This window comes from Eucalyptus grandis, chromosome 8 (assembly GCF_016545825.1).
Source record: "Eucalyptus grandis isolate ANBG69807.140 chromosome 8, ASM1654582v1, whole genome shotgun sequence".
Taxonomy (NCBI): Eukaryota; Viridiplantae; Streptophyta; class Magnoliopsida; order Myrtales; family Myrtaceae; genus Eucalyptus; species Eucalyptus grandis.
In genome coordinates this window covers 42,858,347-42,874,699 of record NC_052619.1, presented here as the reverse complement: position 1 = coordinate 42,874,699, position 16,353 = coordinate 42,858,347, and the positions used below count along the sequence as shown (strand labels likewise).

At 41.9% G+C, this 16,353-nt stretch overlaps 2 protein-coding genes across 2 annotated transcripts; both read left to right on the top strand.

Moving 5' to 3' along the window:
* The first annotated feature begins 5,071 nt into the window (after positions 1 to 5,071).
* On the top strand, positions 5,072 to 10,570 carry LOC104414517 (PITH domain-containing protein 1). Its single transcript, XM_010025664.3, has 9 exons — positions 5,072 to 5,392; positions 6,652 to 6,732; positions 7,703 to 7,752; positions 8,920 to 8,997; positions 9,197 to 9,254; positions 9,334 to 9,383; positions 9,563 to 9,671; positions 9,752 to 9,813; positions 10,312 to 10,570. The coding sequence occupies exons 1-9, from the start codon at positions 5,309 to 5,311 to the stop codon at positions 10,352 to 10,354; spliced, it is 615 nt and encodes a 204-aa protein (XP_010023966.1). The 5' UTR covers positions 5,072 to 5,308; the 3' UTR covers positions 10,355 to 10,570.
* A 2,522-nt stretch (positions 10,571 to 13,092) lies between these two features.
* On the top strand, positions 13,093 to 14,601 carry LOC104417218 (histidine-rich glycoprotein). Its single transcript, XM_010028527.2, has one exon. The coding sequence runs from the start codon at positions 13,093 to 13,095 to the stop codon at positions 14,599 to 14,601; it is 1,509 nt and encodes a 502-aa protein (XP_010026829.1).
* Positions 14,602 to 16,353: the final 1,752 nt, after the last annotated feature.

Genomic DNA, 16,353 nt, shown 5'->3' with positions numbered 1-16,353 from the left:
TTATTTATTCTGGCCACTAATATCATTTTCTGAACAAATTTTGTTTTTCTGCTCCCAAAAACAGGTATATAATTTGTTTTCCAGCTCATGGAAATAGTAGCAATGGTAACGAGAGTCCTCAAAACTTATATGAATTTCATGTATTTAAGTTATAAAATTAGTTGCCATCCTCCCCATTAATTTTCCTGTCAGCTTTTAGTGGATGGAAAATTCGACCTCACTCTTTTCGTTATTGTTGTTTACTAGTAAAGGTTGTTAAAGTACAAAGCGATGTTTGTTAACAAAAAAATGATGTCGTTTTCCATTAAATTCAAAAACTGAAAATAAAAAATAAAGAGGAAATTAATAAAGAAAGGAGAGAGGGATTGGGTAGGCACGGAGGTACAACAAAAGATGGCAGCATCGTCTCCTTTATTGCCCTCCGCACGAGCTGCCCTGGCTAAGTGATGGCTACAAGGGCCCTAGCCATGATTGAGCGAGGTCCCAAGCTTGACAGTTGCAAGGGCTATACAACCTTTGCCTAGTAGCGATGGGGGAGCCATGGCCACCAAGCGTTTGCTTGTGATGAGGGCGACAACCCTAGCGTCGTGACCTACCTCTGAGGGAAGAGAACAGGTTTATGGGTATTGCTTAAAGGACGGGCATAAGGCCCATGATTAGGCAGGGGCACTCCTAAGCCCATACCCCGCGTGACATTGAAATATTTTTAGGAATTTTGTATAAAAGAAGTCGCCACTAGCCTATTGGGGTCGGTTAGAAATCAAGATAGTATGGGAGTGTACCTCACTTCCTACGCAATCAGAGAATCTAGGGTCAATGACTTAATTACACTAATTGACCAATTAGTGCCCTTTCGGTACCTAAACTTGTTCATTTTAACAAAATGATTTTTTTGGCAGACAGTTTTGATTGATTTTATAACTATCCACTAACATGTAATGTGATCATGCGGATACATAATCATTGAAGTAACAATCATCACTACCAAAATCCTAATTGCAGTAAAAATTAAACATATGCAATTAACATAATTAGATATGCAAATTAAACATACGATATAATCAAAATACGAGCAAATAGAAGTCTAATTACCCTAAGAATGCAAAATATAACTATTTCTAACCAAACCCTACACTTTTTGGATTTTCGAAATTTTTAATTTTTAATTTTTTAAAATATATATTAATTAACTAATTTATTTTAATTATTTTTAATTTTTTAAATGATTTTTTTTAAATAATAATTATTTTTTTTTGCCCAAACTGGGTTGGGTCTGGTCGAGTCTGACTCGATTCGACCCGGTCAAGTCCGGCTTGACCGAATCTAGGCTCGACCAGGTCCGACTTGACCGGTCCGGCTCGACCGGTCCGGCTCGACCAGGTCTGGTTCCACCGGTTTAGGCCCAACTTGGGCCTGAGAGCCGTGCCCAAGTGAGAATAGGAGTCGAGTGGGCCAAATTTGTGATCTAGCCCACTCGCCTGGCATCCCTTTGGTTGCCACTGCCCAGTCGCGACCAGGGGTGCTGTGAATGCGCACGCCGGCGACGGCGCCGCGGTGGCTAGGTGGGGGGAACGGCATAGCTTCCCTAGCTACAACGACGTCCTTCTGGCAGCTAGGGGGTCCTAGGGCTCCACGCGGGGGAGCTTCGGGGGGAGAGGACCCATTCGAGCAATATAGCGAACAAGTGATGGGCATGGACGAGACCAAGAGCCTCCGGCTTGGCCGACCTGGAGATCTAAGGAAACCTACCAACATGCAAGGGAAGTAATAGGATTGGACAATGGGGCTGGAGCTCACTCAAAACGGGCGAAACAAACTCCGGCCAGCTCAATTTCAAAAATTGCACGCCAAGTGTTTGATAAGAGGCCAACCTGGATTTCGGGGAAGACAGCGGTGAACAACGACGAACGGGCGGCTCTTTGACGGTGGTGAGGCATCCTGGGGGCTCCTACACCTTGGCTGACCTCCAGCAACTATCTCAATCTCTCCTCCCTCTCCCTCTGTCGCACCCCCTTCTCCCTTTTTCTCTCTCTGGTCTTTTCTTTCTCTTTTCCCCACTTCGCTCGCCCGCGTGCCCTCGGCTGGCCAACCAGTGGCCTCTGCCAACCGACTCTGACCCTAGGATCGCGCCGCTTGCCTGCCATGCGATCATGCTGCCCCCCGTTGGCGCTCGTTTCTGCTCCAAGCGGCTCTGCTTTTGCTTCGTGGATTCCCCGTGCAACCAACGGCCGAGAGAGATGATAGAGGTGCGGGTCGGGCCGAAAGGGTGAAGGGGGCTGGGCTGCGTGAAGGAAAAAAAAGAAAAAGGGAAAGAGGAAGGTAGGGCCCAAGCCCAAGTGGGGAAAAGAAGAAAAAAGAAAAGAGGAAGAGGGGCGGTAGTGTGCGGCTTCGTTTTAAATTTTTTTAACATATATATTTTTTCAATCAAATTTTTTCTTTTCCTTTTTTTTATGTGCTTGAAAGTATAAATTAGGTGTCAACACCTAATCAATAACCTGGCGAAGGTCTCTAACCATCGTGACAACAAAAGATGCTCGTGTTCTAATCATTGCCTTTCGGTCATTCTATTTGCGTATTGGCAATTTTCTTTTTGGAATGTTTAATTTTCCTTTAATGGGATGGTTATTTAGCACTACATCAACGCTCTTAGTTCAAAAAATAAAATAAAAATTAATTAAAAAAAAAAGAGGTCATTGAAATTTTTCATATAAGAAAAATGGACGAAATTAGTAGGATAGCTAACATTAAAAATAGTGGCAAGTTTTGGAACTTTAAAATTGGAAAACAATGTTATTAGTATAGGTGTGCATGATCTGAGCAGGCGGTTCCCGACCTAGAATCGAGAACCGCCCGCCAAGGACCGGTTCCAAAAATCGAAATCAGGATTCACCCATTAGTTGCATTGATCCACTTGGGAACTGAACCGCTGGTCTGGTCTGGTTCCGGGTGGATCCATGGAATCAGTCTCACAATAACAAACACAGCTCGACCCCACAAGATGACAAAAATCAAATTGCAATCAATCTATTCACGCTCTATCATCTTCCTCGCATAAAAAACCCCCCGAATGCCCGGAATCATCAGGATCGAGATGCATCCACTCAAACGATGAGCACTCATTGTCCCATCTGTTGCTAACATGCTGTCGAGGGTGACGGTGCCGGAAAATCGACATCGGAGGGCCGAATAAAGAGATAGAGAAAGGGACGGATGGACGGACCTACTATTGTCGAGGGTGACGACGATTTTCCATAGGGCTGAATAGAGAAGGAGATAGATGGACCTGCTGCGATTGAGGGTTTCCTCGTGAACCCTAGCTTGATGGGGTTCTTGGGTTTCTCGGTCCAATCTTGACGCGAAACAACTTTGGTTTTCAATCGAAATTGCTGATTCTTTGCTTGACCTATTCTTCTTCTCCTCCTCCTGCACCCTGCTTCTTCGCTTGCTTGCTTTTTGCCCACTCACTACTTGGCGTTTTGTCAAGGACTTAAGGTGCATTTTGGACATTTTAACTTCTTGACCTTTCCATTTGGTTTGACTGGAGATTACCCAGCTGGGCTGGCCAGCCCTACTTTGGACGGCTTTGGACGTTTTAGCTTCTAGGCCAACCTTGCTTCTTTGCGATCTTGACTTAATGTTTTTAGTTATTTGATTTGAGTTTATTATTTAGTAATTTTAATTTTTTTAATCGCAAAATTAATATATTATTTTAATGTAATCGGTCTGATTTGAGTGGGCGAGTGGACGAGATCCCGATTCTTTTGCACATCCCTAGTTATTAAGACATGGAAACACTTCCTGGTTCTTGGGCAAAAAATGGTGCTTTAAAACTTTGGAATGACTTCAAAGCAAAATGCCAAGATTTTTACCGAAGTTCCAGGCTTGGGCTTTTTAGCCCTAGAGCTTCATTGAAGGAAATTTTTGTTTTGCCTTTGTTCCCTTACACACATTTATTAAATTCCAACTTTGACCCTTTTGAAAACCTAATTTCCGTTGCCGCTCGCCTCTACAGGGTCTCGCTTCTCTCGTCCGAAGGCCTTCTCTCTCTCCCCGATATTCTCCACCGCTCCTTTTCAACTCCATGACCGCCAACCCCGACCGTCGCCGTTGGAACCAGCCACCACCGTCTCCATCGAAGCCCAGCCACCATCGTGACATTCTCTCGTCCGAAGGCCTTCTCTCCCCGATCTTCTCCACCGCCCTTTCAACTCCACGACCGCCAACCTCGATCGTCGCCGTCGGAACCAGAGGGGTGTTGTGGTTAATCCTCCGACTAAGTTGTTGATGTTGGGAGCGTTTGGGAGTATCTAACTGCATTCTCAGGAAAGTTAGAACAGACTGTAAGATTGAGAAACATATTTAGTAGAGCTAAGCTCTGATGAGAATTGTAGAGTCTCTTTGCAAGGCTTTGAGACTTTATAATTTGTTTAAGTGATCCAGATGCTAAATTATCATTAATAGTCAAAATGCAGGGTAATTGCTGATCTTTTTCTAATTTCTTGAGAGTCTTAGTTTATTTTCTATAGCCTCAAATTTCATGAGGATAGCACCTCATAAGAATCTTGAGTATATTGTCAAAATAGGGAAGCTGGCACCAGCTTTCAGAGCTGTGAAACTTGAATCGATAAATCGAACATTGGTCTCGTGTCGATGTTAATGTGTGTACTGTTAGTATCACCTCAGATAACTAGTACTAAAATGATCCACCACATTTTCACTTGATTCTCAATCAACGTAGTACCGGTTCCTTCAAAAGAATGAGCCTTGTTAGACAAGAATCTGTAATTCAGAATTATGTGGAGATCAAGCAAGCCCCTGTGTCTGGTGATGAACTTAGTCTCTCACACCATATCTGAGACCTCGATTGAATCTTAAAGCATATGCATCATGTTGGCTTTTTTTTTTATTTGGCACTTGGCGCTTTGGCCGTTAGTTGAGTGTGTTTATCCCCGATTCTTTATGTATAAATATGGTATATGTTGACATCCCTAAGACTATATATAAATGGATCAACCCAAATTGTCCAAACCCTCGCCGTCGTTATCCCATTGAAAATGCCTAACTTACACTGTTCGAAAAAGAACGCGAAAGTCGCTGCGAGCCCAAAAGGCCCAGCCGGCGCGGCGGATCGGTGGCGAGCCGTGGACGGAACCTCAGCTTTTAGCGGACGACCCACGAACGCACGCTCGGAATCAGGGCGCGTCTCCCCTCCGTGGACGAAGCAACCTCTTGCGGGCTATCGCTAAATTCGAAGGAGAGGAAGACCCAGAAGCGAATTCCGCGAGCGATCACTTAATTCGAAGGGAAAATGGCGTGTATGCACGACCACAGCTGCGAAGACCACGACTGTTCCTCCAATTGGTCCCTCTACAAGCACATCGACCTCTCCAAGGTGCCCCCCCATCGTTCTTTCTCCTTTTGCTTGTTCGATTCCAGATTGGCCCGCATGCATCTTGTGTTTTGTCTGTGAGCTTGTTGCAATTACGGTTAGATTATTGGGAGATTATGCTATCTCGTGAATTGGGTCATCTTCGGTTTGGCGATAGATTGGTGTTATGCGTATGCTCACTGCAGATGTCCCGTGTTTAATTGCTGTCGGAAACCTCTCTTGGCTGATGGGTTTTCTCTGCCGTGTGGCTTCTGGCACGTCATAGTGCCTAAATCATGTCAACTTTGACAAGTATTTTCAATTTTGTTGTGGGGAGTTGCTTTGGAGTTTGGATCCTTTTGGCTGATCGTATCGTCTTCTTAAGAGACTCGAAAGAATCAGTAGACGTCGATGATATTATGTCTCTGTGGAGCTAAGGAATTTTTTGGGCCTATTTTGATGAAATGTGATACACATGACAATACATTTTCCGAATATGGATCAATTTTTCACTCGAAAAGTCGGTGCCTCTTGTACTTGTTGGTGATGATATCCGAATTTCTTCCTTCTGGAATGCTTTCAAAATCATGAGGGCACGTTTTGTTTTATAGTTAGGTTAATGTGGGAAGGAGAAATGTGTGCATCAAACTGAAGGCTTAGTGCTTGTAGGGAGATTGGCCTTTACCAAGTGGACCGAGCAAGTCTTGTCTCATAAGAGTTGGAGATTGCTTCTCAATGATGTCTCCGCCAATGCCTCATGCTTCACCGAATTTAGAAAAATCCAGTATAAGAATCACATTTTAGTGTGCTTTTATGAGAGGTTTGACGTCTAGGTTGAAGAATTGGAAGTACTACTTGTTCTTGAAACTCATTCGAGGGGGTTGAAAAAAGTAACTAATGGGCTTAGGAAGTTATGTATTGAGTATGAGTCGCAAGGCTTGGGGTGGTTTATTGCACAAAGAGGGTTTCATGCCAGGAGAATAAATTTGATGTGATCATTTCATACTATCTTGACGGCTTGATTAATAAGAGAGTCTAAGAATGAATATGTTGTTTTTTTTTTTGCAAGCTCCCTTGTTAACTAAAGTTGAGTAGCGTAAGAGATAGAGTTGATCGATGTCAATTTTCTGCACCAACGATGCAGTCTCTAGACCCTGTATATCTTGGTGGAATTGTTGTTTACTAATTGGAAACTATTAACAGCTTGTTGGAAATGTTGTGGGAATAAGAGGGAAGTCTCCATGTTTAGGTCTTCTGCTCATAATGATTGTGGATTGTCTTAGGTATCGGCACTAAATGAGGCTGTTCCAGGAAGCGTGAAGTCAGTGTTTAAAGCTTGGGAGCATCGCTTGAATTCTTCTGAGGTAAATTGTTGTTCTACCACTGTATTTCCTCTGTAATTTATGCACACTTATAGATAGAGTTTTATTACTTTTGTACTTGGACAATGTTTGGAAAAGGTTTTGTTAGAGTGCTCCCTCTAACCAGAAAATATATAATCATACAAATTTTACTATCTTAATGCCTGTATATTGCAACTTAGCAGTTACTCCAAGAACTTCATAACAATTTTAGAAATAGATATCAACAAGCTTAGGGTGCCCATTCTAGGCCAATTTATGATCCCTGGTGGTACTAGGATGATTACGCTATGTTTTGCTAAAATAAATGTTGACTCTGTTAGGCATTTCTTGTACCTGGTTATGTTGGTCAAGGTAAAGTACTTTAAGCAATGGATTCGTGATAATGCTTCTGCAGGAACTGCTGGTCAGTCTTTCTGATAAATCAGGATAGTGGTTAACGATATATCCGGTGACATAAAAAGAAATGTAAGATATCATGGTTTAGTTGATTGTCTTGAAGCTGTTTTGTGTATGAGACATTGCTAAATTAGCTTCAAAATCAATTACCTGTCTGCTTTCTAGACATATTTCATTCATCAAGTTCTGAATGAACCGTTGACATTCGAACCTCTCTCCTTTTCATATTTGATTAGTTTAAGCCCTGTACTTGTACTTATAATCAGGTTGATCTGCTTGATCTGCTTGATCTGCTTGATCGTTACAAGTGGGTAGTGATCTTCCAGGTACTTGGTTGGCACTTATGTGTCCTTATACAAGTGCAGTTGGTGGCAATGTCAAATAGCTGCTGATTAATGAGTCGTGTCTGTATGTCTGTGGAATATGTTTCAGGGTTAATGTTTAGAGTTGTCAGGTCTTATCCCTCAAACAACCTCCTCTCCCTGCCACTTCTTTATGATGTGGTATTCACTTTTTATGATAACTGTTTAATTTTTATTACTTCTTCATTATTTATGTGTGGATACTGTAACAGGGCTACTTGGAAAGCAATGATGGTGATCCTGAGTTACTTGTTTTCATTCCGTAAGTTTATGGGGGCCCAAATCTGTAGTCTCTGTTACATGTTGAATTGTGTATTAGCAGTCTGCTCTGAGTTGCTGATTGGGTTATGCATTTAATGTAATGTCTTTATTCGTCAACTTTGTGGGATAATACATTGAATATGCAAATAGTCCATACTCTTTCCTTTCAAAAGGATTTCCAGATGTTTTACTGAACCTCTTATGTGGGAAGCATGGTGGATTAGTCAATCTGTGAGAATCTCCACTTACATTGGTATTATGCGGCATAACCATTGTTTATATCCATCATTTTTTTTTTTTTTGAAATTTTTATGTTGGATTTCTGCTCCATACTTGCTTTTGCTTTGGTTTGCATTTCCTTTATGTTGGTTTTGGTTTTTGTTTTTCATTTATGTAACTGGGGATGAAGATTACTTCATTCTTTGGCGCACAGCCTGTGGGTAGAAATTACCTGTGCTTGTAGAAGTAAGTCATTATCAATCTACATAGAACCTTTCTGCGATATCCATTGTATTCTTGAAGATTTATGGTGTCATTACCACCAGGATCTGTTGCAGAGCTGGCCCTGTCATTTTCTTTTTTACCTTCAAGATTGTCAGGGTTGGGTATAACCTTGCCCAAATCAGACTTGTAATGATGTATATATTTCAATATACAGAGGCAAATCACTGATTCCTGATACATCATTTTTTGTAAAAACTTTGTCACTGTTTGCAAGTGTCAAGTATGTCTCAAGACTTGCAATTCTTATTTATAATTGCAGCTAAACACCCTGTCGTTTCCTTGTTGCATTTTCTTGGATGTCTTCAACAACTCTATTGTTGGAAGTTCAAAATTTAGAAGAAAACACATAAAGAACTTGCCTTGTTTCTCTCTTTTTCCTTTTTGCATTTTCTTGGATGTCCTCAACTTTTTATGGCTTAAATAGTTACAATCACATCTCTATCTTTGCAAGTTCATAATTTAGAAGAAAATTTCATAGAGAACTGGCTGTTTTTCTCTCTGTGCTGGAGATACAGTCTCTGTCTCTCTCTCACTCCCTCTCTCCCTCTCTTTTTTCCCCCTTTCATGAGTGTGCATGTGTTTTTGTGCTTGGTACAAATGTGCTGTTCTTCTTGGTTGAAGGGTTCATCTGTCTTTCTAATCACATTCAATTGGTTGTAAATAGATTTACTTCGGATGTCAAGATCAAGAGTATTTCAATTGTGGGTGGTGCAGATGGATCAAGTCCATCAAAGATGAGGGCGTAAGTTCGATTCCACAATTACGTGTTTGGTGCAAGTCAATTTTTTTCAATTTTGGAATTTTAACGTGAAGTAGCTGCTTGCACTTGGTTGTGCTAATACTTTCCTCTTTCGGTTCAGTGATATTTGTTTCTTACGGTTTTCTTGCATATGTTTATATTCTCATCGATTTCTAGGCTAAGTAAATGTGGTCTCAATCAGGTTTATCAATAGAGAGGGCATTGACTTTTCAGATGCCCAGAGTATGCAAGCTGTCCAGGTACTTTTCATAGCTGATCTCTAGGGTCATTGGCTGTGTTTATGGCTATCATATAATAATCTGGTGGTTTTATTTGAAGGAATGGGATTTGGCTGAAAACACGCAAGGAATGCTGGAATATCAGACTCGGTAATTGTTTTATGTTCTTTCCTACTTGGCACACCACCAACTTCCATGAAACATGAATGCAAATAAATAGGGGGAAAATGAGAGTTTTGTTGGGACATGGCCATTCTAAGAGGGAGGACTCATAAGAAAAACGCTGAAAATACATTAGATTTTCTTACACATTTTGATCTCGATCTTAGGTACTCAAAATTTCAAAGTGTGGGCAACATTACGTTGCATTTTCCTGACAACTTTGGGGGTGACACGAGCCAGATACATTACATCGGCTTTAAAGGCGAAGCTACTCAGGTAATATCCTAGGCAGCTTGGTTTCATGAATTGTCTTGGTGCTCTTTAACTGACACATGCGCTGGACTGTGATTAAACAGTTGAAGAGGGATGTTGTTGCTACCATCGTATATGAATTGATGCCGAATCCTTCTGATCATAAGTAAGTCTTCCTCTTCCTAGCTCATCTCCACAAAAATTTTCTCCTGCTCCTTGGTTTGAATGAGATCTTAATGAATAAAATAAATTTTATTCATTACTTTATTTGAAGTGAGGCCATAACTGCAAGTACTTCACTGCCGGAAGTACCTGTTGGCTATTAAGCTTCTAGAAAGTATGAACATGGTGTTGAACATCTCTGATGGCATGGAGTGTTACTTGTTCGAAACTAAGAGATGGTTTTACAAGTCGATTAAAGTTTTGGAAATTTATTTGATAGCTTTCCTTCAAAAACCATAATGCATGCCATGATATGTACCAATTCTAGGGCTGCTTGCATTACAAGGACCGTAGGCATTTGGGGTTGTGTATCCTCTAGTTTGGTATTTGACTGATGTTCTCCTAGCTGATTATGTTTGACATATTTGTACCTAGCAAAAGCGCACATACATCAGGTTTCTTTCACTATTTTCACCATCCGTGCATGCCTCACTATGTGTAGGACGAAGGCTGAAGGTGGTGGCGGTTTTTCACATGTGGAATGATATACAGAGACAAAGTACTAACTGCATTTGAATTTCCCTAATGATGGTTGGATCACATGTAAATTATTATGATGATCCCAGTCTCTCCTGAATTGACATGGATTATATATGTCATGATAAAACCATTTGTTCTGAATTCTTCTCTTTCTGTAAGCATCTTTTTCCCCTTCGGATGGTTTTAAGTATATATGCTTGGTTTTCTTGGATGCTTTACAAGGATTCTAGACTCTTTATGTCCTTGAAAGGGGGAAGAGAAAATTGACTGTCATTTTAATGCGAGTTGCCTCCCGAAGAACTTTGAATAGAACAGAAGAAGCGCATGCTGCATTTCTTGTCTGTGAACTTTTTCCAACGTAGCCCTGGTATCCGCGCTCTCAGGGACCACAGATGCTATTACAACTTGCCGGTGTGTTTGTCCGCGCACGCGCATGTATGAATATGAGGGAGGGAGGGAGGGAGAGTGCCAGATTGCGAGTTTTATCGCTGATCGACCATGCTCTGGTGTGGCGTTGTGGCCGTGGTGAAATTATATGATCCTTGGATCCCAAGACACGCAAGAAATCCCATTTCAGCATATTTGGCGAGATTGTAAAAAATTGCAAAAATTGTCTTTATCAGTACTAGTGGTGCCACGTTAGACGATCGGTGTCTATGTAAATGATTTTCAATCAAAATTGTTGGAAATGACTATATTGACAAATTATCATAAGGTGAAGAACTAAATTAGACAAATTGATAAATTTAGGACTAAACACGGTTGCCGGATAATAGATTTATGACCTTTCAGACAATTATCTTTGTATAAAAAAATAAAATTGAATGCATGAACATCTGTTAGAATTAAACTCCCAAATCTTATGTCGAACCATTCTGAATTCTCGGATGTTGGTCTATATTCTATGAACTTGTTGAATTCTGTGCTCTTGTCCAACTACTATTCCTCCTGCAACAATTTATTGCTTTAATTTAAGGGTCTCGTTAGTGAATAGCTCGGAAGCATTCTTTAACCATACTCCATATGAAAAAAAACCTTCATTTAGAATGCACTGATTATGCATGGTACGAGGAGTGGCAGTTTATTTAAAATGACCAACTTGCCATACTTGGGAATCAGGTGCACTACCGACCCTTATTAACAAAACCTAACTTTAAACACCCACAAGGTGAAGCTTTTAGGGCAAACTAAGAAGGAACAAACAAGGTTGATATCCTAATAGGAAAGAAAGAAGTCCACAGGTTCTTAAAGGAAGGCAAAAGAGAAAGAGAGCGGGATCCGGATTCTCTATGGGTCCAGTGCGATCGTTATCCATGACCGAAAGAGTAAGAAAAATAAATGATTAGAGAAGATGGTACAACATTCAGTAAGCACTAACGGGTGGGCGCGCGTATCTTTCTTTCTCCGGCTGCTAATCTACACAAAAGGCGCACTTACTTGAATTTTAAAAGCAAAGCTCCGGCTAGCACATCTGTTGATCACGACACGTGGGAAAATCATCTAAAGACTCATGAATCTATTGTACGGCAGTTAATTCAGTTATATACTTTTTAATTTACTTATTTTGGTTATAAACCTTTTTGCCCGTTTTAGTAGAAAGTCTCTCTCGTAGTGATTTGATTATTAGTCAATTCACATAGCACGGTTGTCATTGACGTAAAAGATTTGTGTAATTTGTGAAAAAAAAATATTTTTCCTTATTTTTCCTTGTTTCTCTCTTTTGGTCGCCAACCACCGACGAGGGCTACATCCCCTCATTGGATCTGGGCAAGGTGAGGGCGTCATGGCCTCTTTTAGATCCAACAAGGCCATTGTGGCCCTTGCAGCCCTTGCCTTATGGCCAATGACCTCTGTCGAACATCACTAAGGCCCTAGCAGAGGGAAATAAGAAAGTGAGAAAAATGAAAAATGAAAGGAAAAAAAAAAAAAAAAGAGCTGGCATCTGCATTAGTGATTATTAATCAAATTTGGCCAAAAGGACCATATTGGCAAATGTCAAAAAGTTTAAGATTTAAATGACCAAATTTAAAAATGTATGATTGAATTGATCGTCATTCAAAAGATTTTAGAATATTTTGAACAATTACTGCCATGACACGGGCATACATGCACAGTGACTTTTGTTAATGTCTGTCGGGAGATTCAATAATATGCTTATTTGTGGGAGAAAAGAAAAGAAGGAAGAAAATTCTGCGGTGGCCAACATATAGGAATTGAAGCAATTCTAAGGTGAAAAGATAAAAATGCACACTTGACTCTTGAACTTAAAGTTGTTTCATCGCATCTTCAATCATTGTTCTTGTCATTTTGGTGGTGCAAATTAGGTGCCCACGGGGCTGACTGTTTTTCCACATTACATTTTCGGCTTGTATTAACACACGAGGTTCACACCATGTCGACATGGGCTCTCGAGCGAGATGCACTACCGACATGTTATGTTCATTCTTTATCCCATAATCTCCCACATGAATGTTGAGTCATGTAATGTAAAGATAAAAGAATTCCGTGTTAGCCTAGTAAATTATATATTTCAATCCGGTGGTCCACAGCAAAGGGAAATCCAAGTTGCGGGCCTCGGATTTGGATGATATAACCTTAGTATATGTTGTCATAAAGTTAGTTCCTATAAAATATTTGGGGCATTAGCCTTATGGCATTTCATTTTCTCATGCCGTTGTGAGATTTATGACCTTATAAATAAGAGCTTGCCTTCACTATTAATCTCCACTCCAAAACCCAAGACATGTCTCGCCTCACATACTTCCTAGTCCTCCTTGGAGTGGTGGTTCTTGTTGCTGCCGCCACCACCGATGCCCGTCTCTCCTCATACTGGGGCGATGAGCGAGAGTCGCCAGAGGAGAAAGGGCCATCACATCGCGACCACGGCCACGGTGATGATCATGACCATCCTCCTCATCGTCATGCCCTAGAGGATGATCGTCATGAACGTCCTGGCGAACACGAGAGCGATAAGCGAAAGCCTCCAGAGGAGAAAGGACCATCTGATCATGATCACGACCATGGCCATGACCATGACGGCGACCACAGCCACCCTCCTCCTCGTCATGCCCTAGAGGATGATCGTCGTGAACATCCTGGTGAACATGGGGACGATGAGCAAAAGCCTCCGAAGCAGAAAGGACCATCCGATCACGATCACGACCACGACCATGGCCATGAAGGTGACCACGACCACCCTCCTCATCGTCATGCCCTAGAGGATGATCTTCGTGAACATCTTGGCGAACAGGGGGGCGATGAGCGAAAGCCTCCGGAGGAGAAAGGACCATCTGGTCACGACCACGATGGCGACCACGACCACCCTATTCATCGACATCTTCTAGAGGATGATCATCATGATTGTCTTGGCAAACACAGGGGTGATGAGCGAAAGCCTCCAGAGGAGAAAGGACCATCTGGTCGCGGCCACGATTGCGACCACGACCACCCTATTCATCGACATCTTCTAGAGGATGATCATCATGACCGTCCTGGCGAACACAGGGGTGATGAGCGAAAGCCTCCGGAGGAGAAAGGACCATCTGATCGCGGCTACGATGGCGACCACGACCACCCTATTCATCGACATCTTCTAGAGGATGATCATCATGATCGTCCTGGCGAACACAGGGGTGATGAGCGAAAGCCTCCGGAGGAGAAAGGACCATCTGGTCACGGCCATGATGGCGACCACGACCACCCTATTCACCGACATCTTCTAGAGGATGATCATCATGATCATCCTGGCGAACACAAAGGCGATGAGCGAAAGCCTCCCGAGGAGAAAGGACCATCTGGTCGCGGCCACGATGGCGACCACGATGGCGACCACGACCACCCTATTCATCGACATCTTCTAGAGGATGATCATCATGATTGTCTTGGCGAACACAGAGGCAATGAGCGAAAGCCTCCGGAGGAGAAAGGACCATCTGGTCGCGGCCACGATTGCGACCACGACCACCCTATTCATCGACATCTTCTAGAGGATGATCATCATGATCGTCCTGGCGAACACAGGGGTGATGAGCGAAAGCCTCCGGAGGAGAAAGGACCATCTGGTCGTGGCCACGATGGCGACCACGACCACCCTCCTCATCGTCATGCCCTAGAGGATCGCCGCAATAAGAGTCCTGGCGAAGGGAAAGCACCGCAGGACAAAAGACCACCACACCACAAGGGAAAGCCACCACACACGGTGGAGAAGCTCATTGCTGGTCGACCTCGCAAAGGCCGTCCTCCTCTTAATTGAAGGTCCCTAAGCCCGTTTTCGTGTGCATCGAAAAGGGCAATAGCAAGGAAAAATAATCAAAAGAGAGACTACAAATGAAGGTTCCGAATGATTCAACTAGCATCTAGTGTGCTCAACTAAAAAAAAGTGATGTGTAATACTATGAATAAGAGGAGCTGCAGAGGCACGTAGTTCTCCAGAAGCTCCGATGCTTGTCATGAAGTGTTACTATAGTGTACCAATGGCTTGTGTGCTTTGCTAATTTGGCAGGGTACTTCCTGCAAATGTGACTCCTTATAAAGCTGAGCGATGTTGAACTTGCTCCATCGTTATAAATCTCAGCTGTCAATCCTTCATGACTTCGATAACACATGACTTTGCAGATACAACGAACGTCCTACTCCATGGCATCTAATAATAGCTTCTCCTTTGTGCGTGCTGCAGGGTTTTTATTCAAAATCAGGGAGGAAAATAAAAGAAATAGAATGTGATATTATTAAGGGGTTTTATCCTCAAAATAATGCATAATGTCAGAAAAAGCCATATACCAGGTACTTATATCTGCGCACACCCGAAATTGGATTCATAAATTTAGTTATAAAAATCCTTGATGTTAGAGAATACGGATTTACAAAATAAAAATAAAAAACTAAAAACTAAAAAACTAAAAGTGAGAACCCCAAAGGGCAGTGAAAATTGTGGATTTCATCCATTAAAATGGATAGGTAACTGTTAATATTTACTTGTTGTTACTTTACACATTTGCCCTCGCGAGAATATTTTCAAAATAGGGCTTTCAGAAATTTTGAGAAGAAATAGATAAAGAAATTACTCACATGAATATGTCTTCAATCCATTATAATTATATTATATGGTCTATATTTCATATTGAATAGAATGCCAGAAAATATTAGATCGATATAATGTGTACTATGGAATTGCATTACTAGGAATGATCTTATGATTGATATGGTCATCACTTCACTTAAAGAGCAGATTGGAAAGATGAATGATGGTCGATATTTTTCTTGCAAAACGTTGACTAAAAGTCTTAAATCTCGGGTTTTCGGTATTGTTAGATGTATATATTTAAGATTAGGTTAATTGTAGTTTACATTAATTATAATTAAATCTAATTGCCTTCTCACTCTATAAATAAGGAAGGGCTCATACTCTACTTTTAAGTAATGTGAATATACTACACTTTCTTCTCTTTTATCACAAACCACAATTTTCAACTCAATATTAGAGCCATTGTTACTTGAGGAGCGCCCATTAGGTCTGCTACACAATGGCCACCACGATGCCAATGTCGCTCCCAATTTCTCCGCCATGACCGAAACCTTTGTTTGCTGTTCGACATACTTTCACTGCTCATTTTGGAAAACCAACACTACTATCAGATTCACCGCCCTCAAACGAGCCACATTCTGAAATTTCGTCGCCAATGGACATCGAACGCCACCACACGCACCGTCGCGTCTCAAACCTGGGGATCCCACCGTCGTCCAGTGATGATTTGGACACCTTTCGCCGTGTGTTCGAAAACCCAACCCCCAATTCCCACCTGTTGCCCTTCACCTAGTCAGCTCATGAATTTTCGCTGCCGACCGCCACCGGACATGCCACATGCCACCGGAAGTACGGCATCTGAGATCCATGTGCCTCCCTAGGGATATGCGCCAACAGCTCTCTAGGCTGCTGACATCATCCGCCATGTCATCGCCACGTCATCTCACTGTTGACCAGCGTTAATTAACTATTGATTGGCGT

Excerpts from the sequence above, each read along its gene's own strand:
- LOC104417218 (XM_010028527.2), top strand. The coding sequence starts at position 13,093 with ATGTCTCGCCTCACATACTTCCTAGTCCTCCTTGGAGTGGTGGTTCTT.
- LOC104414517 (XM_010025664.3), top strand. The coding sequence starts at position 5,309 with ATGGCGTGTATGCACGACCACAGCTGCGAAGACCACGACTGTTCCTCC. Across the intron at positions 6,733-7,702 it reads ATCGCTTGAATTCTTCTGAG|GGCTACTTGGAAAGCAATGA; the intron begins GTAAATTGTTGT and ends ATACTGTAACAG. Across the intron at positions 9,814-10,311 it reads CCGAATCCTTCTGATCATAA|GACGAAGGCTGAAGGTGGTG; the intron begins GTAAGTCTTCCT and ends CACTATGTGTAG.